Raw genomic sequence first — 27,114 nt, 5'->3', positions numbered from 1 at the left:
TGTACAAAGAAGCCTGTCCGTCTTGTAGCGCTGTTGGATTACCGCATTTAAAGACAACAATCCCCGCCGATCATCTGATGATGCACGGTTGACATTTCCAATTTCCACCAAACACCAACAACTTGTTGAATTTCCAAACCCGTAACCTGATATCAGTCTGGCCGGTTCAGGATCTATTCCCGGTACGGGGTACTTGACGAGTATTTCAAGAAGCAATATTTGTGGATCTCAACCGCACGCCACAAAAGGACCAGCCTTATAACATATGTTGTACAGGGTTATTCCTTGTCCGTAAATTAAAAGCTTTCTAGAAAGCACGGGGATCCCTTGTACGCTGTACCACGGAATGGCCGCGACTGCGCCATGTCATCAAAAGAATATATCACCAACACACTGAACAATTCCAACTTGAATCTATTCCCACCACTCTTCATACATTCTCTATGGTCTAGATCCTACAGTTGGAAGGATCCACAATATGTACGGTGTAGGTACGCAGTAGATGCAACTTCCAACAGCGACTCCGACGATCCTACGATCTAGACACCCTCCGATCCAACATTGGGCAGCTCAAATCTCTGTAACATCCATATCCACATTCTCCGCGTGCTCGAATTGCAGCCATATGTAAACCAATGCCCTCCGGACCCAACGCGCTATCATACCAACACCAAAATCACCCGGGCTTTGTCCCTCAGCGGTGTGGAGATATGTACTGGAGTTGGAGGACGAGGGCACGGTGAGCCTCATTTTCCCTCGCTCTGTCCCCCGTTGTTCGGTGTCTTGTTAAATAAGGAAGCGGGGCCGCTCCCAAGCCTCGTATAGGTACATCCTTCGCCCTTTCTAGCCGCCTTTGGTGCTTGGCGTACTTTGACTGGTTGTGCTTACATGCTCTCCCACATTACGATACGATATTATGTACTGTAATACCTGATTTATGTGCTCGGTAGTCACTTCCCTGGGATCTGACTGGATTTTCCCGGCGGAAGCGGACCGGAGGGTGGAGCGGTCCATGCTTTCTACTTGAGTGGACTTGGTGGGTACGTGTTTTGTTCACGTGGAAGGGCGGGCGGGATATTAGGATATCTGTGCTAGTATTGCTAGTTTCTGTTTAGTCTGGACATGGTACAAATTAGCCTGGAGTTATATAATATAGGGGAATGATCACCAGAGTGTAGTCTCCACAGAATAAGACATTAACCCGGGGGTTATTCAGAAGGTTTGGTGTGAAGACGAGTCTCACTATTGATTGCGATGTTACAGGTCATACCGCTGCCAAAAGCCGATATGTCCGCCAAGTGAACGGAACCCGGGCCATGGGTACGGAGTACTCCGTGGGCTATGTGGAGTACTTGAGCACCATCTACCCCGGCGATCCTGACTGTGGTTTGACCAATGTTATCGCAGTACCTACCCAGGTTCATATTTCTATCTCTGTCAGGGGATTCGAAATAAAGAAATAGCATATCTATCTAAATCATCCCCCAAAAGCTTACTTGTCTCTTTCCTATCTGACGACAATCTGGCTATCAACAACCCTGCAAATAGGGGCGTCAGGGGGTGTTACGGGCGACACCCCTGCATGGGGACTTAAGAACGGGTGACATGCGCAAATCAGCGTACCTACACTAAAACTAACACAGTATATAGTTACATACGTTATCTTCTATGAACCAGGGATCTCCCTGTCTGTCTCACCACCGCGCGACGCACGTGAAATCCCGAAATTCAGACTGTGCTATTGGTCCCATCCCCAAGCAAGCCAAAGCAAGGTAAGCTGCCGTGCTGTGGGCGCGGTCCGATCCTCTCGCTCCACGGTTCCATGTGGTTGGGACATGATTATCACTTCATGTGGGACTGCAGCATTAAGTTTTAAGAAGTAAAGACAAATACAAATCCACTTGAGTATGTCGGCAGTTTATCCAAAGTATATACTCCGTATGTGCCTAAACAGGATGCTTGATTCGGTTTATTGCTAAACAAGGTTAAATGCGGGTAGGACAGGGATGTTGATCATCCTAACCTCAGTAACTGCGTGAGTTGGGTGATTTAAAACAGTTTATTCGTAATAGTGCGGCTCCTGCTCTTTGCGTTGGAAACTTTCGTCCTACCTCTGCCGTATTCCTAATTCTTTACTCGTTCCCAGATGCGACCAAAGTGATAGCGTCACCCGGGCTCTGATCGACGTGTTCATGGGTTTGGGGTGTTCGCCCAGGAGGGGTAAAACGCATCCAATCATCTACCTACGTGTCGGCCACTGACGACACAATCTATGCAAGATTAACTTTGGGAATGGGGGCCAAGCTATTAATCCCAGTCGAATGTTGTTGGAGAGTCAGTCACCCGCCAACCAAACACTACCCTGATTCAGGAGCTAGTTTCTGGTATTGGTTCTTGTAGATCTGACTTTTTACTATTTGTGCATTTGGGCTTGTGCGTACATCATATCCAATCGCTTCTATCCAATCGCTTCTCACTGGTCATTCAGTATCTGTCATGCTCGGGTTGAAGTTCCCCAGTTTACGGAGTACTCCGTACTCCATACTGGGCTATACGACGTACCCACAGACTCGAATATGGATCTAATCATCTGATCTCTAAATCGGCTAAAGAGGAATATGTCGTGGATGTCTTCTAACCCCGTGACAAACTCGAGGGAAGGCGTTACACTGTGCCACCTGTGGCCGAGGCAGATGAATTTTGACAAGTGTTCGCAGGTCCGAGGATAGATTGATAGCACACCCCCGGTGTATCTTGTCGTAAAATTTACTAGGGAGGTCCCCGAGGTGATATTCCCTGCAAGTCGGGCATGTGCTGTTTATTACCTGTACCTAGGATCACTTCCTCCTCCCCTTTCGAGTATCGCATGTAGACAAACAATATATTGTATAGGATGAGAGCAAAACATGAAATGACTCGTCAAGCCACAGTACTCCAATCAGGTATCTGTCAATTTCAACATGGACGCAATAGGCAGGAGGGTCTTGCCGCATATGCACGATCTAGATCGACTATTCCTATACATCTTCAAATCAATTTCGAGATTCCCCTATACATCCCTAATGATCGACACCCATTGCACGGGATCTCGGGAGCCAGATGGTATGAATGCCAACTTCGGATATATGTCCCAAGCCCACCGACCGGGTTTATAGTGTTTTGATTGGATATATCACACAATTCACCCACTTAATCAAAATTTTGATCTGTCACCTTTGGATCTTAACTTGGCATGTCGATCCCGAATAAAAGCGAAGCGAAACAGAGATTTAATGTGAAATTCATGCAAAGGATTCACTAGCAACAATTATGTGGATCATACATCTCCACTCAAAGATACGTGTTTATCCCAATTGTGCTTTTACCTAACTAGTAGTTTTACAAGTCTTTACAAGTACAGTACAATATGCCAAATTTGACTGTGCCACAATGAAAGAAGCAAAAAGAAGCAAAAAGAAGCCAAAAATCAAAATCCACCTCCACTCCCCCCACCTCACTAGCCACTCTTCCCGTCCTATGGGGGAGTGCATTTCCTCCTCCCCGAAGATGACGCAAATGATCCTTAACTCCACCCATTGAGGCGGTGTTACGATCTTATTTTTCTATGACGTTGGGTAACACTAGACATGCCAAACCCGCAATCCACAATTAATTTATGTGAAAATCGGGCGCTCCGACATAAAATTGGTAGGAAAATTGTCTCAGAGTCTTTGCATTCGTTTTCGTATCTGCCCCTGTCTGCAGATAGAAACCCGGGTGCAATTGGTCTGAGCGCGCAGGACGAGCACGCGGAAGGTGTGCGTGTGGTAGGACGAATTCTTGTAGATCATCTGGTAAGGTTAGACCTACCACCCGGGTATACATAGGGTGCAGGTGCATCGGATACTGTCGATCAGGTTTTTTGTTGTGATTAGGTTCTATAATTTGGCGATCACATAGCTCAGCAGATGCAGATGCAGATGTAGATGCAGATCCTCCTGGGTTGGTGGTGTGGTGCTGCAGGGTCTGCCCTTTATTTTTGCCGAGTAAACTGGGTGTGTAGGAGGGGTATGTGGACGCGGTCAGGCACCCCTATGATAATCCTGGGATTGAGACTTGTGGCGTACATCCACCAGGTACGTCTACACTGAGCATAAGGCGTGAGTTGGTTTGTGGGGGATCTTCACTGTCTGAGCTCGGTCCGCTGCTTATGTTGGGTTTTATACGATGTATACCCGGGCAACCCGCAGGCATCGCCCATGTTCCTCGAGTTTGCGATAACGAGGTTGGATATTGGGGATTAATGGTGTTCGGTATGCAGCATGGAATATGTCTGTATCTTCTCGTTGGCCTTGTGGCTTGTCCTGAGTCGGGGTCCCAATTTGGCATCTCGAACGCGTCTGCAATATAGCCAGACTCAAAATCACGAGATACCATTCGCCGAACCCAGACATAGGCATGTCTAGACCAGATGTGTATCGAACGACACGGTTGACTTCTAGAAGGACTTCCATGCAATGTCGACTCAGTCCCTGCGGGCCTTACAAGCAATACATACATACGCACGTCAGAATCGACCAGGATATGTCATGAAACACCCACCCACGCACCAGGGAATTACCATGCAGATGCAAAATGCCGCAAATTCTCCGCGGTCCTATCGAAAACACAGTTCTAGATTTGTCGTCTTTAAAAACACGAGACCTTCTATTTGGTCGCGGCCCACACCCGCGATCAGACTTACCTGGTTCTTGGGGTCAATGTTGTGTAACGAGTAAGCAAGGCGAGATGGTATGGGAGTCAACGTAAGATTAAGACCTATTAGCAATTTGTAATAGCTGTCAACGAATGAATTGTTGTTGTTCGCCATGTCGATATATACTTTTGGCTATTTCGGTTTGATATATGTTGCGAAGGAGTAACCTCGCCAACCCCCATCTCAACGCCCTAGCCACTAACACTATATGATATACCGGACATGCATTATACGAACCCGCACCACCGCATGAAACATAAGCCAAGAACACATAATAGGAAAAGGACCCCGATCCACGTTGAAACACGACTGTGATACAGAAACCTATTTCACCCTTCAATCCACGCCACGTAAGATGTAAACCATAACCAAAGTCAAAGACAGAAGATTATACTTACCAAATACTCCTATTTTCAAATGTAACGCAGTCTATAACAAAGTACCAGCAAGACTAAAATAACAAACCCATTCCCAGGATAGAAGATTACTTCCCCAAAGCGTCCATATTAGCCGAACATCAACACCTAATCCAATCCATTAAACGAAACCCCGGTTACGCAGAACTATCGCGTGTTTGTGCTCCCTCCGTATACAAATATGCGAGATCAGTTCCCGATCTACTCGCACAGAGAACCATGGAAGCGTCGGTATTTACTTGTATGGACACATGATATGTCGAAGCCAGGATTGTACCCGGATACCTCCGATGAAGAATGTAAATAGGTAAGACGTGCAAAGGCAAAGAAGGCAAGTACAAAGAGGGTAAATTAACTCATTCTCAAGTACGATACTCAAGGGAGAATCTCTAAAGCAGTATATCCCAGGTCAAACATAACTCCAATAACCCGAAACATAACCCCAAACCAAGAACCAAGAACCATCGCCACAAATCACCACGTGTACGACGAACCCAAACAAAAGAAAATAAAAGAAAACCGAAAACAACCATCCAGCCACTCGCCTGTTTCTCCTTAACCCGTCAATTTGTCATTCCCAGCGCCCATCTGTGCAACATACGTCCGTCTTGCTTTCCGCATATAACTACATGTACGTGTACACGTGAGCAACCACCTAAACCCACCCCACCCCAGCTCAGCCCGGTCTGAGTCGATATACTGGGGTTCGAGTTTGGGCTTTGAGCAGGGTTGTTGGAATGGGCTGGTTTGTTTCGAGGGGGTGGTACTTCTGGAGTTGTACTTTAGACACACATACAGATACAGGTACAGATACAGATGCAGATGCAGATGCAGATGCAGATACAGGTAATAAAGAAAGATGGAGTATAGCGTGTCTCGTGTACTTTTGCCTCATACCATACATACCTACATGTACATATAATACCGTAGGTACTTTGTAAATGATAATGACAATAGGAATGCTAATGCTAATGATATCATGTAATATCGATCTGACCTGCATGGAACACTTGTACTGCGTACTGCGTACTCGGATATGTGTATATAGTACATGGTATATAGTAGCGGTAGCTACATAACTAGTTAGCACGTGGTACTTAGCACGGAGGTAAATAGTACATGGTACATATTTCTATTTCTACTTTTACTTCTACTTGATTATACTTACATACATGTACATATATCATGTACATTACTACATGCATACACATACAGCAAGCCCGTCCCGAAGGCCATCTAAAGTCCGGACGGGGCCGAAGGGTGAGTCCCAAGACGAAGAGTTGCACGACAGCTTTGATTCTGGATGTTGGCTGGGTTGGGAAGGGGGAGGGTCTGGGTTTATGGTCTTGTGATCTTTTTTGTTTGGTCGGGTCAAGGGGTTACCTTGGGTTTATGGGTGTGGGTAAATGGGGATGGAGGGGGATATGGAGGGGAGAGGAACTTGGGGTTGGGATCGGGGTTTGGATTTTGAATCGGGCTTGGGTGAGGGGTTTGGTGCCTGATTGACACTGGGTGTGGATTCTATGCATGGGAGGCGTTGGCGTAGGTGGTTAAGTACGTTAGATCAGCTACTGTTGTCGATTAAATGTGGAGGGGGAATGGGATAGTTACTGAACAGGACATGTATCAAGGAAGAAATTCCAATGTTATTGGGTATCGCACACTAAGTATATACAAACGAGTAGAAAGTGAAATTCATTAAAAGCCTCGCTCAAACCACAATCAAGATATAATAGTCTGGTTTTTATAGTAATCGCAAGCATGAGGGTGCTGCAGACAATATTTGGGCACAAGAACAGTAGCCATAACACCATTAGCAACGAGGTATTCACGGAAGTTAAGCAGGCGTTGAGTCATGTGGTTGGTACGCTTTCTGCCCGCAGCATCACGGTTACCAGACCAGACAAGCTCACCCAGCGCAGCAGCACGAGGCCAGAACGCGCTGGAGATGGTCACATCGTCAGTCTGCTCCGACCACAAAGGAGCCTCAGCGCCGATAACGTGTTTCGCCTCGGAGGCAGTGAGATTGGTCAGGAAGTCGTAGTTGTAGATTCGCTGCCAGGTCTTGTAGGGTGCGCACCAGTCGCCGCCGCCGCCACCGTAGTTGAAGGTCACGCCGCCGGCAGTGTTGCTCTGCTCGTTGTAGCGGGGGTCATTGGTGATGGCACCACCGTGGCCGCAGTCGAGGTAGAGGAAATCGGAGGTGGAAACGACGACGTCGTAGCCGGCCGAGGTGAGCTTCTTGATATTACCATCACCAGCATTCCAGCTCTGCATGACGATGTCTTTGGGAACATCGTGAGCGCTCTCAGTTGCGATGGCAATGTCTTCCCACATCATGAGACGGCGGTGGTCGCCGACACCTCGGAAGATAGGCAAGGAGTGGTCAACCCAGTACTGACTAAGGTCATTATAGGTGCGCGAGGGATCCTCGGCAAACCACTTGGTGACGTGACTGCTAAAGTTATAGCAGTTGATCTGGATCTCGTCACCACCAACGTGGAAGAAGTTGTCTCCGAAGATACGAGACAATTCTTCGTAGACATTCTTGACTACTTCGTAGGTCTTGGGATAGATAATATCAAGCTGGCCGGGGTTCGGCTGAACCGCGGTGTGTTCCGCCCACACGTCGTTCGACCACCAAGAATTGGCACAAGCCACGATCTCCGGGTCAACCTGTTGCCAGCCCGAGGCAGAGTGGCCGGGCATGTCGACCTCGGGGATGACGCGAACACCTCGCTCCCTGGCGTAGGTAACCACGCGACGCATGTCTTCCTCCGTGTAGATTTCGCGAGGCGAGTAAGCATCTTTGGTCATCTCGGGGTAGGAGCTCATCTGCATGGGCCACGACTGGGCATCGTCCAAATGCCAGTGGAGAACATTCAGCTTGGACAGAGCCATACCATCGATCTGTTCGAAGATCTTGCGAACGGTGATGAAGTTGCGGCCGGTGTCCATCATGATACCACGGTGGGGGTACAACGGGGCATCTTTGATCTTGACGGGCTGTTCAATGATCAAGCCGCCCTTGCCATCCGAGATGATAATCTGCTGCAGGGTGGTGAAGGCGTGCAATACACCCCAGGCCGTCTGAGCATTGATCTGAATTCCGCCATTGGCCACCACCAGTGTATAGGATTCATCCACGCCATGTTGAAGATCGACATCGGTATCCACTACATGGACATTGACGTTGTGGGCTGCCGAGGGCGCGCGTTTGGCATGAGTGGAGATAGGGGTCGCGGTAGGGAAGGCTGGATAGGAGACGATAGGGGCTTCAACGGCAGCAGGAACCCATTGCAGGGTAGTGATGGTTGTCCATGCTCGCTCCCAAGCTTGAGTGACGATAAAAGAGTGAGTACCGTTCAAATGCAAGTGGTTGACCTGAATTGGACCGGACGATCCCCAAGTAATGTTACGGGGAGCCGGAAGTGGATTCACTTGGACAGCGGAAACAGCCGTTAGGGCCCCGAGTACACTCAGGACAGAGGCGAACTTCATGTTGATAAGTTGAGCGATGATGAGAAAAAGAATAAGTGAAGCAAGGAGATAACTTGACCTATTTATGTCCAGTTTCATTGCCGATCTTTCATCGGAATGTGTCTTTGATGCAACCTGGGGAAGATCGAGATTGGGGGAAAACAAATAAACAGCTTTCCTTGTTTCCTTGTTACATTGCATCCACCACCAAACCAAGTCAAGTTCAATCAGTTTGAAATGATTTAAATCATTAAAATCGTTTAAAAAGGGGGGAAAGAAAATAAAGAGGAGAGAGAGTGCTACGTCTATATGCAACTCCAATTTGCCCTTTGATAACATGAGCGACGCGAAAAAGAGGGGGAGGGAGCTACGGAACTGACGGAAGGACAGGGAAATGACACAGTCACACTCGATCTACAACATACAACATATCAAGGTAAGGTATCATAGTATATCATTTAATCTATTTATCCATTAGACAGTCTCCAACGATTTTTCCAACTCCATCCCCTCCCGGAACTCCTCCTTAATGGCCGCCGCAGCCTTATCAGAAGGCACAACACATGGTCGTCGAGGAAGACCACCATATCCATGGTATAACTGCAGACCAGTCTTAACAGCGATAAAGCCACCATGGATAGCAGCCCAGTCAGCGCGCGCAACAACAGCCTGCACCTTCTGCGCCTCCTGAACCTTACCCGCACGATACAACTCCATAACACGTACACACGAGCGAGGAATCATATTAGCCACTCCACCAATAATGCCCGCTCCACCAGCAATCAGTGTCTGAAGCGTGAAATCGGCCGAACCACCAAAAGTCAAGAAATCAGGCTTCGCAGCCGCAACACGAGCCAACTTACCCGTGTTACCGCACGTGAGCTTGCATCCAATGATATTGGGGTGTTCGGCGAGCGTGACGATATCATCTGAGCTCAGATCAAGACCGGACTGCACGCCGGGGAAGTTGTAGATAAGAACAGGGACGGGAGAGGCATCAGCCACAGCCCGGAAGTGAGCGTGCATGGCATCGGTGTTGACGAGTGCCTTGTAGTAGCTGGGTGGGAGTACCAGGACAGCATCGGCGCCTGCTGCACCGGAGTCCTGGCAGAGCTGAATGGTCTCCCGGGTTGAGGCGGCACCGGTGCCGGCAATCACGGGCAAGCTGGTGTAGCCGGCTGCGTCGACAGCGCGGCGGGTGGCGGCTGTGATGGCCTTGCGCTCTTCGCGATCTAGGTGCACGGCTTCGCCATTGCTACCCTGGGTTACTAGACCAGTTACCCCACTGCGGGCGAGGTAGACGGCGTGTTTCTCGACAGTTGCGAGGTCGACTTCTTCGTCGGGTTTGAAGAATGCTACGGTGGGGACGTAGACACCGTGGGGGAGGGGATTTCGGTTGGTTCCTTTGGTCATTTTGGGGGAAGATGAGTTCGGTCTATTTGGTTTGTTAGTACTGGTAAAGTTTCTCTTATTCTTCCGAGGTGTTCATACCAAATATATCACTGGAGAAGGAATGAAGAGGACCAATATTGGCGGATCTACAGCTATTTAGCTAGGGATCCTCTTCCCCCACGTTCACCCCACTGGTATGAATTAACCGAGTGAATTTACATTTAAAACTTGGCATTTCATACGTGGGTGATGCTTTTCTTATTCGGACATCATTTCCCCCCTCCCCCCACGCTTTATGCGGGGTTTACTTCCGAGGTGATGGTATGTTGTATATGATGGTGTACTACTGTTGTACTTTTTATTTACTTATTTACTTCAATGGGAGTATTCTAAATGCTGCTCTTTCTCTTTGGAGCACCAAATCGGTGAGATCGCTTTGAGTGAGGTCTTGTGCTATAAATCTGGATATATATACTCCTACTCCTGATTCTGCTCAGAGATATATGGGTATTACTATTGCCCAAAATACTCCCTTTAATATCCAATAAAGCTCTTAGCCTTCTCAACCCCCTCACATATGGGAATAAATTGAAATTGATTGGAATCCCTGGCAATGGTTGAATTACCGTCCCCCACACTGGGGCCGTGGGGGTATTTTGTTTTCCGAGATATTGGGGATATTGGGGATATTGGGGATATCTTAGGGATAATTACATTGTTAGTATGTTGTAGATATTAACAAAGGGAATGATCTATTAAAACCCCTATGGTTTTCCCTATATTGTAGGTCGTTGCCTATATGTCTCTGAATAGGTTGACGATGATTCTATTAATTCTGAGTAGAACAATAGAAACAAGAACAAAACCATTGTAAATCTGTGAATAGAATCATATTCATAAACCAATAGACAATACTTCATACCTTCTACCTAATGTTTATATACAAACCACCTTGAACACCTTAAAACACCTTAAACACCTCTCTGCCAAGAACTTCTCGCATGCCCATAACTCGTCAAATCCTGTAAAACCTTGGAAAGGGAATCTCCCCCCCAAATCCACCAAACAATGAACTGATCTCCCAACAATGGCCCTCCTGTCGCGGTCTTCCCTCCGTTCTGTGCGACGGGCGCCCGAAGAACCTGCCGACAGTCAAGCACCGCCGAAGAAACCGCGCATCGAAAATAGCGACCGCAAGAGTTCCCCCGATTGTCTTGACACGAAAGATCCTACCTCGAAAACCTGTCCCACCTCCTTGAAACCCTCGCGATCGCGCACGTCCAATCGCACTCGTCGCAACTCCTCCTCGTCCGTGGACACAGTCGCCTCCTCCGTCGGACGTACAAACGGAAATGGCACCCTCAAGACCCCACGCGTCCGGCGTGACCAAGGAACCCCCTCCGGCGCGGCTCTGCTGCGTGGTGTACATGAGTCGCCAGATCCATTGGACACGATCTCTCCAGCGCCCTCGGTCGCAAAGCAGCGCACCGTTACCCCAGCGAACGTGGACTTGAATGTCAAATCTACTTCGCCTGTGACCCGCACGACTCGTCGCAATGAGAATCGATCGCTGGCGGACGTCGACGAGAACGCGATTAAGAAAGAGGGTGCTTTGGAGGACGCGACTCCGACGCGAGAGAACAAGACCGAGGCTGCATCGGTAGACACACGGTCGGGGAGACGGTCGTTGCGTTCAACAGATACCGGATCACGGTGCAAGAGCGAGCTTGCGCAGTATTTCCACAACTATGAACAGATTATCAGTCTGGAAGCCCCTGAGCCTGGTAAGTCACTTGACATCGTGGGAGTGCATAGAGCGCATCACTGATATTGGATACTATACAGAATTCCTCGCCGCTAAAACAACCATCTCTCTCGTTGACGATCTATCGCGACCACTACCTTTCTGCTCAAACCCTGACCCTACACCCTTCGGCAACCCGCTACTCAAGCTCTACGACTGTGAGAAGATTACCCTGCCCGCACCCACATCGAACACACCTACAACCGACCCACTGAGTGAAGAGACCTACTTCCGCGCGCATCGCAAGTTCGAAAGACAGGAGAAACAACTCCGCAATATCGAGCGCAACCGCGCCCAACATGAACAGCAAGTCCTGGAGCGCCTCCTAGACGAGCTCCGCGGCCATGACTGGCTACGTATGATGGGTCTAACAGGAGTCCACGAAAGCGAGAAGAAGCTGTACGAGCCGAAACGCGATATCTTAATCCAAGAGCTAGTCACTCTGGTCAATAAGTTCCAAGCATGGAAAGACGAAGAGCGTCGACGAAAACTGGAAAAAGAAAAAGCTCACCCGGTGCCAGGAACTGAGGCAGCACCCAATGCCCAGCCCCGACAGCACTCGCGCAAACGATCCCGCCCCGCCGACGGCGTGGATAGCTCCCCGGCACCGGGGACTGATATACACAGCACACCAGACGTAGACGCAGAGCCAGATCCAGACCCAAGTGACATCGATGCCTTAGCTGCGCGTCAGCTCCATCAGGAAGCTCGCTCAGCTGGCGCTGCTAAATCGCGCAAGACCGCCCCTGCTGCTCGCAAGTCTATCTCCAAACCGGCCCCCAACACCAACACTACCAACACTACCAACACCACCATTACTACTCCCAACACCAACACCAAAGACCCTGAACCAACACCAACACCCACTCCCAAACGAAAAAAGCCCAATCCAACACACACAAAACCTCAACCCGCAGCCCCAACTCCAACCCAAAAACCCGCCCCAAAACTCCAACAAGCCTCCCTCTCCCACTTCTGGAACCCAGCCCCACGAACCGGCCCCTTCACCTCCTTCTTCCGGCAACGACACGTCCGCGAAGCAGCCATCGCCGCGACAAACGGTATCCGCCGCGGCGGGTCCCGCTCAACACTCGCATTCGGATACCCGGTTCCTGAACCGGCGGAACAGGAATTCGAGTTACCGCCGGAGATCCTGAATGAAGATTCTATTCAGCAGTCGCAACGGAAGAGGAGGAGACTTAAGAGACGGAGTTTGGGGGGTTGATTGGATGTGGTTTGTTCTACAATGGTGCATGGTGCATGGTGCATGAAACATGGTGGTCGGATCTTTTTCTGTATGATAGCATTTTTACTAGCATGGCGTTTCTGCGGGTTTCTTTTATCTTGTTTCTTGCTATTTTCGGACTGAAAGTCCGCTGGCGCTGGCGCTGGCGTTGGGTTGGTGATGGATGGGATTCATCTGGGCTGAGGTTCGCAATTTTTTATTTTTTGTACACATACATTAACTAGTTAGTTCATGGTCAATCTAAACCATTGAATACGTAGATATTATTATCTTGAATTCGGTATTGCCAGCACAGCCATCAAACCTCTAGAGAGTAGTATGTATGTTGGATGTTGGATGTTGGATGTTGTATGCAGGTAATCAGGAATATCATACCGTTGGTGTCAAGGATACATACTTCCATTCGAAGATGGTGCATCTGCATCTGCATAGCCGCCGAGATGATCCTTCGTGTACTAGCAGTGACAGGACTCGGAATACAGCTTCCCAACGCAAGTCAAGATTGTATTGGTTTCGTCTGGGTATCGCAAGTTATGAGCTTGTATGTTGGTTCTCGAGTTGGCGTCGTTCATATCGGGTCATCCTTGCTTCGAGACTATGGTCTATCCTTCTGTTAGTGGTGGGAAGCCCCCCGCGAAGAGAGTGTGTGGATTTGTCTTGAGATTGATATATTACTCTCTCTGGCTTCTCCGACTCCACCGGCAAAGCATGGTTAGACGAGGCGGATGGAAGCCTGATAGTAGATAAAGCTTAAGTGGGGGGATAATTGGGTTTATTCTATCATGGCTTCAAGATGAGTGTATATAGGAACTATGAGAAGTTTCATTCTGAATAGTATTTGGCCTGCTTAGCTCTGTAAAGCATGGGAAGATATTGGGTCTTCCCGCCAGTGCAGGAGACCTATACATGGTTCACACAGGCATGATGGTTAGAATAGTATCGTGCGAGAAGGATGCATTTCTCACTCTGGCAAGGCACTCATATAACTTGGCCGGTAACGATGCCGCCGCGAAAGAATCTGTCAACGTCCTAGTGGGCTCAATCGATGAAAACCCATGGAAAACAGAAAAAAACTTTCGAATTACCTCTGTAGTTTGTCACTCAAGAGGAAGTATGAGCACTTGGCTTTCGCGAGGACCGGATGAAGCTTTTCTTTCTCAAGGAAGAAAGTGAATCGTTGATACTTTGCATCATGAAGAATGTCTCTGTGACAAGATGAACTTGGCCCTTATGAGAGTCAGTTGTATCAAAGCATTCAACCGTATATCCAGACATATCCATCAAGCGTGTCGGGCGCCTTGGACTGTTGGTAGTGCGATGTTTGGACACGACCTTTTGGTGCAGTCCGTCTTTGAGATCCCAGGTAGGAGAGCGATCCCTGCCCTTCAGCAAGTTTGATAGTGATTTCTCCTTGTTTGGTTTCTCCTGGCTATACTGCCCCTTCTAGGGCGGGCTCCAAGGCAGGAATAGCTTAATTTTTCACGTTTATCCTTACAGGGATTTTGGATGGCGAGCTCGAAAAGGTGGGAGAGGCAGCAGTTCGACAACGTGGCGGATGTCAGAGTGTTGGAACTGAAAGGATTGCCGTAGAAACGGCTTATTGGAGGCAGTATAAGTAAGATGGGATGAAGAAACACAGGAGTTGCCTAATATCGATTCATAGACGGGGAGAACTTGACAGAGGTGAAGAAAACAACTAAGTCGACACCTCTTAGGTTCTACACAACCTTTATCAAACACCTCGCACTACCTATATATGTATATGTAGGTATATAGATACCTTCCTTCTCCTTACTGGAATCGTCCATCTCTTTTCATATCTTGGTTTTCCATATATCTCAGTTTTCTGGGAACTTTACTTCCGCTTATATTCACTTTTCCTATACTCTATCTTCCTCATCTCCCACTTGCCTTTCGCAAAATTACGTTGTGATGTGACCATGTGGGTAGACCCGGGAAGAGGGGGATTTGAGCATTCCCCTGGCGATGAAAGAGAATCGCAGAATCATGATCAAACTCGAAAAGTACGAATGGGATCCAGCAAGCCAGGAATCTCAAGAGACAGAAAATTGTCCTGAACAAAAGTGAACCTAAATTCAAAAGCTGTGGGTGCTTCCTCGTCATCCCTTTCCACCTTTTTTTCAATCAAACCTCCTCCTCATATCTGGTTGAAACAGATATTCAACCGGATACAGAAGCGACTGAGGATGCGTGCATTACCCGGAGTCTTGACCAATCGCAATCACGAGCGCATGTCGCACGGAGTATGAGAAGCCCTACCGAGAATCGCGGACAAATATCACGCCTAGGAGTTCTCGCAGCGTGGAGGTTCAGATTCAGAGATCCTGGGTCTTGGCCTCATTGTGACCTTTACATCTTTCATGTCGCAATTTCATCCTCAGAACTTCCTTACACTTGGCGAGGTCCGTCATACCGTGCCACAGCCTCGAGCTCCTCGCCACAGCCTACATCCTGGAGCTAGCAACCCAAGATATCGACATGGTATAGGCTAATGTTGCTCAGAATCTCCCCAAGGACCGTTCTTTCTCGACTGCGTTGTCTAAGCCCAAGAGCAAAATCGACCTATTGAAACTAGCTTTGCTCATTGAGTAACATCTTGTCAGGCTGGTATTAGGTTGCTGGTCGATAAAACACTCTTTCACGAGGGTGCCTCTGGAGATAGAACGGTCAAACTAGTTACCCTATGGTCTTCAAGTGAGCGGATTCAAGGAACTTGTTGCAAACCGGATCTCACCCTTCATAGCATGACAAAGGATACGTGGTACACTTACAAACATGTCTGATTTGGGGGATAGTAATGTATTGTTAGAAGTATGCCTTTGCTACACAATGGGAGGAAGAAGACAGGCTTGTTATGCAGAGGTGGGTAAATACAAACAGTTGAACTGGTGAGAAAGTAGGTGCTTGGTATTGGTAATTACTGTAATATTACCCACCTCATCGCGTCTTCCCGCGACACCTCTCATCTTCCTTCATCAACCACGGGCCATGCAGGTCCCCAATGTAACTCTGGTGAGTTTCTCCATCATCAGTAATCAAGATATTCTCTAACTTCTCCGTCTTATCTAGGATGACCTCCAGGCCTTCCAATCTAAGCACTTCTTGGGTCAACAGCTGACCGTGGTTTCCCAAGAAAATGACCAAACCACAGACGAGGATCTCGGATACTACCCAGATGGAGTGAAGCGCACACTTACAGATGAGCAAATTCGCATTTTCAGACACAGTGAAATCCATGCCCTGCTGCGAGAGAGGCAGCTCAAGGATGACGAGGAGCAGTACCAAGCTCGGATGCAGCCATCTCTAGATGATGGACCAGAGGGGAAACCGGACACTGCATCGGAGAAGCGGCCTCTAGATGCTGAGTCTCAGATGCAGGGTGGAGAACAGAAGCGGTCGAAACCACAGCCACGGAAGGGATCTAAGAAACACACTCGAGAGGATAAGCCGTCGACGCTCCTAGACTACGGGGATGACTCTAGTGAAACGAAAAAGGCTAGGCCACCGGTGTCACAAATGCCCTACCAAGGTCGCAGAATTATCTCCTACGATGACTGACCTGATCTACCTAACATGCGCGATGTTCAAGTCAATTCCCCCATCTCCAGATTGAGCACCTGGTCAGAACCCCCTGTCTTTGATTCAATGGACCACCCAAATCTACACTCTCCACAGAACCGACAAAGCGGTAAGTTATCCAAATTCTATTTCACTATACCCTTGCCCGTTCATGATGAATACATCGTATCATCCTTAGCCGGAAAGCCATACCATCTGCGGATGTGTGAGGCATTGACGACTTTAATCTTCTCTCTGAGGGCTTCTTCATACCTTTCAATCACATGCACACATGTCTAGTTGCGGTTCTAACAGCTTAACAGTTCTTACTTCACGTCGGCTTCTTTTGCAAGCGTGTCACTTTTCCAATCCGCGCAAAGGATCGCCGGCCCACCACTCCCATGAAGACGCTCTCAGCAGTCACTTTCTATCGCTGGATATCCCGAACGACATGATGATGAAATTGATTCGGCTGGCCCTGCAGCCGCTGGATCTTTGTCCAAAGCACTTCCTTCGTCTTGACGATTCTACCCAGAAGAAATGCGACTAGCCTGCCCTTGCCAGTTGATCAATTTACCGGTTATACATTCACGGTCGCCAAGGGCCACGATCTTCAACTGTTGAATATGTGGCATCTGCTCCGCGGGCTCTCTCGTACCCGTTGAAGATCGATATCAGAACCGTTGGTGTCACAAAGTGAGCAACCTTGGCCATATGTGCATGTAGTGCCTTGGAGTAGCATACTGTTAACCGTGAGAATGACACCCGATCTTCGGCTTATCCGATTATCGAGACCCAATTTCAACCGAGCTACCATTCATACAAATTTCACGATGTATTATTGCTAGCCGAGTGGGTTCGCAGCCATCACCCATCCCAGTCACAAAGAGCAAACTGGGTTCGTCGTAGCTAGTTCACCTCGTCACTCGCCTTTCTCTCCTCCACTCAGGCGAACTACCTACCCGAAAAGATCCCATGCTGGATCTCTCCGCCCTCAACAATCGAACCGGCATGGATATACCACTTACCAGAGAGCACACATTCCCACCAACCCCTACCATAGAACACAAATCGAGGACCTCTCGTGACTTTATTCGACTTGTTCCCAGTCTTAGGCGACATCCCAAAGGACCACAAACAACCCGGCCAACCGCAGGGATTGCCAGGATGCCATTGAAGACTTAGGTATTACATCTAAGGTCTAAGGCAAAGGCGAGCAGTCAAGATTTCAGTATATGATTATATTTGTACACGTCTATTTCCATGCAGCGCTGTGGTATGTATATGCAAGGAACAAACAATTAAGTATGCAGGGCAAAACCAAACTCAAGCAGCAACTTGAGATCGAAACAAGGTATCCAAAACATCCAAACAGATGCCCAAAATGCGAAACCAGAACACCAGAAACCCCTTCCCAAATACAAGTTTTATACAAGCCAAGCCAGCCAGCACACATGCAGCTAAGCATTATTCGCACAAGAAAAGCTAGCACTGCTGGGGTTATCATGAAGAGCTTTCCCAGAGACCCAAAGACCGAGACCACACAATGCGACGCCAACAACAATAGCAAAGAAATTCAGACAAGTAAGGGCAATCTTCTTTGGCGAAGAAAACCACAGACCTTTATTCATAAACAACCAAAAGATCCCACTGAAGCCGTAGGTAAACCAACTGGCAAACAGCGCGGTAATCAAGCTGAGTAGGTTACTGAAGACCGGAATGGCGGAGGAAATAATCCACGCTAGGATCCACAAGCTGAGAGCAATACCGATCCACGATCCGGTGGCGATCCAATCACGCTTGTGCATACGGTCTGTACCTTGGAAGATACGCAAGTACACATACTTGAACGCGACGTGGCCGTTGATGACACCGGCGATGATGATAGTCGGTAGGGAGATTCCGTATGCGACTTTCGCGACCATCGGCGAGGCGGAGCCGAGTGCCGGGGAGGTCACACTGCTGCCGGCGTAGCGGTAGATGACCAGTGCGGCGGTGATGTACAGGCCCATGTCGATACCTTGCAGGAGAAGGAGGGATTTTGTGAAATCTTTTGGGTTCTTGAGTTCGGCCATTAGGCCGAAGAAGGCTGCGTGGCCGCAGAAGGCGAAGACGATGTTGCAGACTGCCGAGAAGCCGTGGAAGAGGTCTGTGTTGACGACTGCGACGACGTCTTGTCCTGGTTTTGTGATGCCGACTGCGATCATGACGATTATGACTGATGTCATGATGCTTGCGAATGCTGGGGTTTGTTAGTTGGTTGATATGTTTTTTTGGGACGGGGGTGGGTAGGTAGGTAGGACGGGGAGATGAGATGGAAACATACAAACTATGGATAACCATGACATCTTTTCTAGAGTGCGAGGTAATGAACAGATGAAGGAGATGACCATGCCGACGATGCCGAAGACGATGGAGCAGGTGCCGTGGTTTGTGATGGTGTTCATGGCAACGGTGAATGTCAATAGGTGGCTGGCCATGATGAAGATGAAGAAGATGATCTGTGCAGCACCGAGGAATTCTCGTCCCCATTTTCCTCCTATCACTTCACCGGCATCTGCCATCGTGGAGATGTGTGGATATCTCCATTTCATCTGTCCGATCACGTAGCCGGTGTATGTGGCCAGTGAACCTAGGAAGACCAAGACGAGGATGGCACTGGGGATATGATTAGCTTCAGTTCGTAGCTTCAATTCGTGCACTGTGAGTCAGAAGGTAGGCTTACGGAAGAAGTCCTAGACCTGCCACAGCGGCAGGCAGTGAAAGCACACCCAGTGATACTGTTTCAGCAACCATCACTAATAGAATGTTAGATTTGGAGGTTGGAGGTTGAAATTTTGATATAGATGTTATCACATACGCAGACCACATTGCCTAAACAAGATATAAGTTAGCAAGATAGATATTGCACGTTTCGAGCTATTGCAAACATACCACCACTTGAGTACTTTGTACTTGACTTCCGCGAACTCCTCGTCACCAAAAGCATCCTGTCTGACTTTCGGAACCTCAACAAACTTCTCGGGATCAGACTGCAAGTCGGCGGGATTGACATAATGACTCTTCTCATTGGAATCGAAATCCAAACCAGCAGGCGAAGAGCTCATAGCGAAGATATCAAACCTCAGGGACGTATACCCGGGAAGTAGATATCACGACAGGAATCGAACAAAAAGCGGAGAAAAAAGAGCGAATCACTTGATACAACAAATTGAGAAGAGATCGAGATCTTAACGAAAGGAATAGTATTATAAAAAACCTTCTACGAGAAAAAAAAAAAGCACCCACCAAGTGAGTAAATTGAAGAATAAAGAACCCGCCACCCGAAACAGATGTGGATCGCCGACCAGCGGACCGAGACGACGAATCATCTCGTCGGGACGTAATGGAAAAGCCGAAAAGGACTGGCTCGTTGGGTCCAAATGGACAAATCTGCTGGTCAAAACTGGGGAAAATCGAAAACTTCGCTCCGATGCCGGCCTCCTATTATAGACGTTCGTACCTGACTTGTTTTCTATAGAGGTGTCTTGGATGATGAAAATTTTGAAAATCTCGAAAATCTCGAAAACCGTTAAAAGATCAGAGGTAAATATTTCCACGTGCAGATTTTAGGGGAACCTTAAACCCATGAGCTTATTTTTACTTATTTTTATAGGTCTGGCCTATCAAAATGGTCTTGCAGAATGTCGTGCTTGCATCTCTGCCCTAAATCGCAGGCGTTCGGTAGATCGGTCGGAGTTGGGTCGCTAGTTCCGGTTCCTAATTATATGATCTCATATGGATTTCTGCAGGGGGCAGGGAGGTAAAACGACTTTGTTTCGCTTTCGATGATTGATGAAAGGATCTGAAGCACTGAACAAGTTCAATAGGTAGTCAACCTCGAGTTTTGGATGTTTTGCCAAGATGGCCACAAGAGACAGCGTGCAATTTACTGGAAGAAACCCCCCATTTTATGAGCTTTTTCCTAATGGTATACTACTGACAATGTTCCCAATCTTTGCTTTGACGCTATCGAATCCAACCTCAATTCCCCTCAAAGCGCGCAGATCTACCCCAGCAACCCGTTCACGTTCCTTGAGACTAGGCTCTGACAGCCTCCAAGCAAGTGAGATATGGAAGCACCCCGAGAAATCCTCGTCGCTCAAACTGCTGTTCTTATCGCGGACAGATACGCTGCTCGCCTTCCCTTTTGTCGAGGCTGTTGCATAGAGTGGTGGCTGACCAAACCGAGCAAGAGTATTATTTGATAGCTTCAAGAGGCGATTCAGACCATCACGGCTTGGTCTCTGCACGCCTAAGACAAGAAACCAGCGTGTTTTTTCATAGTTAGATGACCAATACAAAGTATCCGGTTGGACGTTAAATCTAGTTCGAGCATTAGACAATAGTTCAGAAATTTTCAAGTCGGCCACATACGATGAAATATGTGAGTCGTGAATAGCCTTTTGAAGCGCCTCGGTGAACAAGACACGCTGCTCGGTGCGAAGAATCACCGGCCGAGATAGGCTGATATGGAGTGGTAACTGGGCACCGAGATCGCTATGAAGAAGACTGTGGACCGTGGGCGATTTCTCATCTGGCACTTTCCCATCTGACACATTCCCACACTGAGAGATGACATCTGAAAGGAGCGATAGCTCGTCTTTCCTCGGGTACCCTGTCAAAGTTAGCTCCTTGTACGACAGTCGTATGAAACTAAGGCGCAGCACTCACATTCGAGATAAAGATGTGTTGGCCAGTTTCCTTCCACGTGGGGAATCACGCGCGTGCGGCCGCCATGAAGGCTGGGGTCATCTTGCACGCTCACACGTGTGCTCGAGGCATAGAGGTTGTGGAATGATGCAGGTAGGGGCGGCAGTGATGACGCTGGATTGATGTTGTGGCGAGGTTTTTTGGCTGGGGGGAGAGAAGCTGTAGATTCTGAGTCAGATTCTGAATCAGAATATTGTACTAGAGACATCTCATCCGATGTGACAGGGGAGTTGTTGTGTTGATGGAGGTCTGGTTTCTTATATGTGGGGCAACCTAAAGTCGGGAGCCAATCATCGCGTTCAATTTCATCTATAAAGTTATGGTGCCTTGGTGCCTGAGTGTTGGTTAAATATCAAAATCAGGGTAGTGGTCAACGCAGAAACCTGCTTGGTCTAGTTGGGATGTCGGCCACGACATACCTACTCTAGACGGACCGTTCAGGTCACACACGTCAAGGGTTCGAACCTCGAGGACCGCAAGTCGCTGACAAGAGTTTCGCACTCTTAGGCTGGGTTTGTCATCTTTTTTTAATACATCTACTATTCTCCTCCCCATTGCCTGCTATTGTAACATAAATATAGTGCTTTCTTTACTTTGATCAAATAAGGGATTTTATGTTTTGATGATACTTCTCTACGTTGTGTTAGTAGGTCACAGGGCTGAGAACTACTGCTAGTGTAATGTTTGGACATCACGTATCTCAACTGCCTTACCCTTCGAGTGACGGTGCACAAGAAAAGGTCACTGATCATTACATTAGCACAGTCATGACTGTGATCATAATCCCAGGTTTCCACTACGATGAAGGTGATTTTACGCACCCTAGTCCACAAGAACGAACAATTCTCAATCAAAACAATACTCCTGTGTGATGAAATTGATGTAGGCGCACTAACACACTGGAAGCGAGAACCCCGCAAACTTGTCATTTCAGTCACAATCTTTGCGCGAGTATATCGTAAGTCGAGGCCCAAAATAACACCGAGTATCTTGGAAGAGGGACGACTTAATAATTTCCTAGTCTTGAGAAGCAAGACAATCATCCGTCTACTGCGGTCAAGTCTTAATCCGATCAGTTTTACGTGAAGAGGGTTATTATTAGGATACCTTGACAGGTTAAGATTGCACTAACACAAGTTGTACATTAGGTCAGTTCAAACATGAAACCGAATTATATATTTCCTATCCTCGGTGTTGCCCTTACTGTAACTGCTACACCTGTTCCACAGAATGCTGCTTCACACTTGACATCTTCCCCTTTCATCTAGTTCTGCTTCTGATGGTTCAAGTGAAAAGAGAAGATCTGGGTATGGGGTTCGTTGAAAAGTGCAATACTACACTCGCTACAGGCATACCCAATATACTCTTCCACGCTAAAACTAGCAGTAACACCTTGTTCGATTGTTCATATTAGCTTAAGAAATCGTTCTTTCTCCCATTCCGATATAAGCTCTACCTCCCGTCGAGGGATAATAGTGATAGACCTCAATTTCTCTTCTTCAAGTAACAACTTGCAAGGTTATTACGTGGAATTCCTCAGTAATAGACATACTTCAAACTTATGACATCTACACGTAGATATATATATGTGCTACCTTCAACGCCCGAGAGATATTAATTAAGTTAACGCTGGTCGCTCTTGGAGTATCACTGTCATCATCAAATGACTGAAGATCTTTTGGACGTCGTGCAGTGCGACTGAAACCTAATAGACTACACACTACCTACATTTATCCTCTCCTTATGGGATTTATTTCTGTTTATTGAAGATGTAGGTTGAATTACGACGCTTGGTTATTCAAGTTATTCCCCCTCCCCCTCGCGCTAGAGCAACCAAGGTGGTGCAATGGTAGCACGACTGCGGACGTCAATCCTCGTAAGGGGAGCCCTTCGGGGGTAGCAGTTATCCAGGTCGAATCCTGGCCTTGGCGGTTGTTCTCTTTTTGCCAGCAAAATGGCATAATGATAGAGTCATTTTGAATAGAATTTGACAAAGGATGTACATACATACTAGAGCTTATCAACACAGACTGATATTGAACCCCACATCATCATTTTTAGTGAGACAGTGTAGACCAATTCCGTCTATTAATACAAAAAATAACCTAGGCCTATACCCGGTCATATGCTAATCCTAAAGGTTGGACGACATTTTTAAACGATCGGACCAACGACCAGAATAAGAATCGGACTTGACAGATGAAACACCCCTATGACTGTCTAGGTCTATTTCTTATGTAAAATTCGAAGAGGAGTTTGAATATAAATAAATGCCATTATCCAGCTTTTTCGGTCATTCAATCTAAACGACTTTATATCAAAACCCGACAACAATACAAATCAAGACAGTGAGCACCAGTGTCTCTGCCTTTCACTTCATATAAAACTCTGAATAGTGAACACTAGTCCAACGAAACAAAGATGAAACCCAGCATTATTCTCACGATCCTTGGCCTGAGCCTTACCGCCATTGCAGCCCCTATTCCGGGTAACCGTACGCAATTTCCCTTTAAGCTAATAAGAATACTTCATAATCAAACTAAGTCCACCAAGACCTTGAAGCTCGTGATGTTAATGCCGACGATGCCAATCCTACTCCAACCCCTCCAACCCCTCCCGCACCTGCTAGTCGTCCCCTTATTCCAGCTCCCGATACCCCTCCAAACACACCTGGAAGAGGTCTTGTTCTAGCTCCCGACACCCCTCCAAACACACCTAGAAAATGCTCGGGCAATGACCCTGCAGTCCTATCTCCTTCCCCAACTCCCCCGACTACTCCAACTCCTACCCCCTCTGGACTTTGAGAAGGTGAGAAGGTGATATGGTTGGAAAGTAGCACTAGCCGAGGGTGATATTGCCGGTGCTGGTAAGGCTAGTCAGGATGAATGCACGGTACTTGATTCTTGGTGTTTGATGTGAGCTGTTATTGAGTTTACACAAATTGCCGCCGCTCTTTAAGTTATATTTTAGTATAACGAATCAGTGATCAAAGTTTCAGTTCTACCTTGTAGTCTGTTATGTGCCTATATGCACATTCTTTTATTCTTTTCTTGAAAGCCCTCGCATTGTTACTATGGCTTGGTTATTGCATTGTATTCATATACATAATTGCTCCTAGATAGGATTTCCTGTGTAATATCGCCTTCCTATCAGGGTATCGAGTGTTAAAATATGGACAGAAGAACAAACCCTTCCCTAATTTTCAATCATTTGGTTTGTTTGTTCGTATTATCGTCTGTGGCGACTAAATACGGCTATGTATGTAGTATTTTTGTAAGGGGAGAATGTAGGACAATGAAGAGTAAAAAGCGGTGAAAAGACAAGATACCCAAAGAAGAACATTTAGGAATTGGCCAAGGGGGAGTCAGTCTAGATCTACTGTAGACCAGGCCAGGGGTATATCCCACACTCCCCCTAGCGGATAAGCTTAATCCATGAACGAGTCATCGCCCGGGAACTCCGGGAACAGATATCCGGCTGGTTTTTTAATTCTTATTGAGTGAAATGATTCTTCTTGGCTGGACTGTTAGGATGACGATAATAAAATATTAAAAAACAAAAAAAAGAGAAAGAAATCAAATATATACAGGGCGTTCAGGTAGGGATGTCGTCATAGGAGTCGATCTGTATGTGGTCTGCGTGGAAGTCTCGGATGTGGGATGCAACATGGGCCTTGCATAGGTTTAGTCTTTAATGTATGGTGAATCATGGGATCTATTTTCAAGAAAAAGATAGAATTTCTAATCCAGTTGAATTATTCTTTGCCTATAATAGGGAAAGTAGATGAAGTTGTTGAGTGGGGGGTTGCGTGTAATATGCGGATGTACAATATGTATACTCCGTCTACCCATTGGGAGTCGGCAGCCTCACGAAGTAAGTCCAACATGTTGACCCACATAATTTTGTATTAGAAGTGATATAATTGGTATAGTAGGTAGTAAACTGAAAAGCTAATGAAACTACTAAGCCCACTTTAGAGACTACCTATGTACTAGACCAATCTATAGCCCCGAGGATCAATTAAGCGTCGGAGAGTCATCACGTCACGTCCGCGGCTTCCCTTTGATATAAGCTCGTCTCTAGTAACTTACTATTCTCCCATCTACATCTACCCATCTCCATCCATTTCTCTTCTTTTTTCTTACATTCATCATCCTCAGCTGCTGTACGAGCTACCCTGCATCACTCAGCCTCAGCTGTTCTAAATAAAGTACTTCTTACTTATATCACCGGGTAATCCTCGCGCCTGGCGCCTTTCATCCTGGATACCTTTTCATCATACAAGAACCCATCAAACAATCTGGAAATGGCAGTTGACTGCATCTCCGTGGCATCATCACATCATCCTCATCATCCCTTCAACCAACTCAGTCAAGATCGATACCACAACGTGGGAACAAGCATGCGCAGCAACAACCCGTATGCGTGCTATCTTTCACCAGCGCCCTCCTACTCTCGACGGTCGCGTTCTGACTCTGTGAACTCCACACCTTCAATCTGGTATTCCGGCGCACCCGAACATCATCCGATGGAGCCGAGACGCAAACGCGAGCACTCTGCTCCCCATTATCGCCGCAGCAACAAGTACTCCCGCCACTCACAGCGTGTGCAACCCGACATCATCGACAGGTTGGACAATGCCACCAATTTCTCCTATCATCACGAGGGCCCGTACGACGCAGCCCGCCCTGAACGCAACCGCTTTGCGAAGTCCAGCCCGCTGGAAGCTGTCAAAGAGTCAAATGCCGAGGCTCTCCGGGCGACTCCCCACCACAAGATCGCCGACGCCTTAAACAGTCACCGCCCACTCGATGGCGTTGCCTTTTATCCACCTGGAACCATGGATCGCAACGGCCAGGAGTACTCTTACGAGGAAGGCTCGAATATGATGAACGACTTTGCTGGTAACTTCATGCGTCTGCCTGGCACGGTATGTCTTTCTCTCCCAATATTGTTATGTCTTCATTACTGACTCGGTTCCAGAAATTCACCGATGAGGACTTCAAGAACGATCCATTCTACCAACGTCCCCTGGTGAACCCGTTCTCTGAACTACGGAAGAAAATCAATCTGCGACTCAAGAAACGACGCAACACTCATTAAATGGGTCTCCAACTTTGACAACTTCACGACCCTGACGAAAGACTACTTGATGATTACTACAGAATTGATGGCTGGATAGCCTGGACTATTTGGGATTCGGGGTTTGGGTTTTGGTTGGGTTTCAATTTTGGGATTTTGGGATATGGAATCGGTCATGTGTTAACCCTTTTGTATTCGGGAGTTTATGGTTATATTAATTTATCCTGTATATCGATAAATCATGTATGTACTTTGACAAATGAGAGGCCAAGGCCATTTTCCATTTTCCCCTCGTGTTCGTGTTGGTGTGACTAGTCAACTCAGCCTTGCTGCTTTGAACTTTAATATAAATGATTCCACCTTCCACTTGTATAACTATATAGTTATATATGATTGAGCTCCGTCTATTATTCTTTTTACCACACATAGTGAATGTATACTGTAGTTTTATCTACATCAACACCACCGTATCCACCCCCACTGCCGATCGAGGAATGTCACCTGTTACACAGTGCCGCTCGGCCTCACGCCGTATCCGCCCCCTCGCAGATGGAGATGTAAATCACGAGTTCTCCACTCCATCCCCAGACGATAATGATGACAGCCTGGGGTTCCGATCTCGAAAATA

General features: G+C 47.4%; 10 protein-coding genes across 10 annotated transcripts; 5 read left to right on the top strand and 5 right to left on the bottom strand.

The window, feature by feature from the left end:
* Positions 1-4,199: 4,199 nt before the first annotated feature.
* Positions 4,200-4,849, bottom strand: N7516_010552 (uncharacterized protein; the record flags this gene model as incomplete). The annotated part of the gene is made up of 3 exons (XM_057223270.1): positions 4,200-4,511; positions 4,601-4,636; positions 4,724-4,849. 3 exons carry the CDS (start codon positions 4,847-4,849, stop codon positions 4,200-4,202), a joined length of 474 nt encoding a protein of 157 aa, XP_057070491.1.
* Positions 4,850-6,873: 2,024 nt separating this feature from the next.
* Positions 6,874-8,652, bottom strand: N7516_010551 (beta-N-acetylhexosaminidase; the record flags this gene model as incomplete). The annotated part of the gene is made up of 1 exon (XM_057223269.1): positions 6,874-8,652. One exon carries the CDS (start codon positions 8,650-8,652, stop codon positions 6,874-6,876), a length of 1,779 nt encoding a protein of 592 aa, XP_057070490.1.
* Positions 8,653-9,105: 453 nt separating this feature from the next.
* On the bottom strand, positions 9,106-10,044 carry N7516_010550 (dihydrodipicolinate synthase family protein; the record flags this gene model as incomplete). Its single annotated transcript, XM_057223268.1, has 1 exon — positions 9,106-10,044. The coding sequence occupies one exon, from the start codon at positions 10,042-10,044 to the stop codon at positions 9,106-9,108; it is 939 nt and encodes a 312-aa protein (XP_057070489.1).
* A 1,066-nt stretch (positions 10,045-11,110) lies between these two features.
* Positions 11,111-13,052, top strand: N7516_010549 (acetyltransferase SAS4-like domain-containing protein; the record flags this gene model as incomplete). The annotated part of the gene is made up of 2 exons (XM_057223267.1): positions 11,111-11,807; positions 11,869-13,052. 2 exons carry the CDS (start codon positions 11,111-11,113, stop codon positions 13,050-13,052), a joined length of 1,881 nt encoding a protein of 626 aa, XP_057070488.1.
* A 3,030-nt stretch (positions 13,053-16,082) lies between these two features.
* Positions 16,083-16,652, top strand: N7516_010548 (DUF3807 domain-containing protein; the record flags this gene model as incomplete). Its single annotated transcript, XM_057223266.1, has 2 exons — positions 16,083-16,106; positions 16,164-16,652. 2 exons carry the CDS (start codon positions 16,083-16,085, stop codon positions 16,650-16,652), a joined length of 513 nt encoding a protein of 170 aa, XP_057070487.1.
* A 15-nt stretch (positions 16,653-16,667) lies between these two features.
* On the top strand, positions 16,668-17,202 carry N7516_010547 (uncharacterized protein; the record flags this gene model as incomplete). Its single annotated transcript, XM_057223265.1, has 2 exons — positions 16,668-16,782; positions 16,976-17,202. 2 exons carry the CDS (start codon positions 16,668-16,670, stop codon positions 17,200-17,202), a joined length of 342 nt encoding a protein of 113 aa, XP_057070486.1.
* A 910-nt stretch (positions 17,203-18,112) lies between these two features.
* Positions 18,113-19,759, bottom strand: N7516_010546 (neutral amino acid permease; the record flags this gene model as incomplete). Its single annotated transcript, XM_057223264.1, has 5 exons — positions 18,113-18,894; positions 18,979-19,310; positions 19,378-19,450; positions 19,513-19,526; positions 19,587-19,759. 5 exons carry the CDS (start codon positions 19,757-19,759, stop codon positions 18,113-18,115), a joined length of 1,374 nt encoding a protein of 457 aa, XP_057070485.1.
* Positions 19,760-20,602: 843 nt separating this feature from the next.
* Positions 20,603-21,612, bottom strand: N7516_010545 (HVSL domain-containing protein; the record flags this gene model as incomplete). Its single annotated transcript, XM_057223263.1, has 3 exons — positions 20,603-21,017; positions 21,069-21,309; positions 21,366-21,612. 3 exons carry the CDS (start codon positions 21,610-21,612, stop codon positions 20,603-20,605), a joined length of 903 nt encoding a protein of 300 aa, XP_057070484.1.
* A 2,213-nt stretch (positions 21,613-23,825) lies between these two features.
* Positions 23,826-24,208, top strand: N7516_010544 (uncharacterized protein; the record flags this gene model as incomplete). The annotated part of the gene is made up of 2 exons (XM_057223262.1): positions 23,826-23,898; positions 23,949-24,208. The coding sequence occupies 2 exons, from the start codon at positions 23,826-23,828 to the stop codon at positions 24,206-24,208; spliced, it is 333 nt and encodes a 110-aa protein (XP_057070483.1).
* A 1,502-nt stretch (positions 24,209-25,710) lies between these two features.
* N7516_010543 (uncharacterized protein) lies at positions 25,711-26,507 on the top strand (the record flags this gene model as incomplete). Its single annotated transcript, XM_057223261.1, has 2 exons — positions 25,711-26,334; positions 26,388-26,507. 2 exons carry the CDS (start codon positions 25,711-25,713, stop codon positions 26,505-26,507), a joined length of 744 nt encoding a protein of 247 aa, XP_057070482.1.
* Between the last annotated feature and the right edge of the window lie 607 nt (positions 26,508-27,114).

Source organism: Penicillium verrucosum (assembly GCF_028828655.1).
Source record: "Penicillium verrucosum strain IBT 35672 chromosome Unknown utg000004l_segment0_segment0, whole genome shotgun sequence".
NCBI classification, from domain to species: Eukaryota; Fungi; Ascomycota; class Eurotiomycetes; order Eurotiales; family Aspergillaceae; genus Penicillium; species Penicillium verrucosum.
Note: the sequence above shows the minus strand (reverse complement) of the source record. Positions and strands in the feature narration are given on the sequence as shown.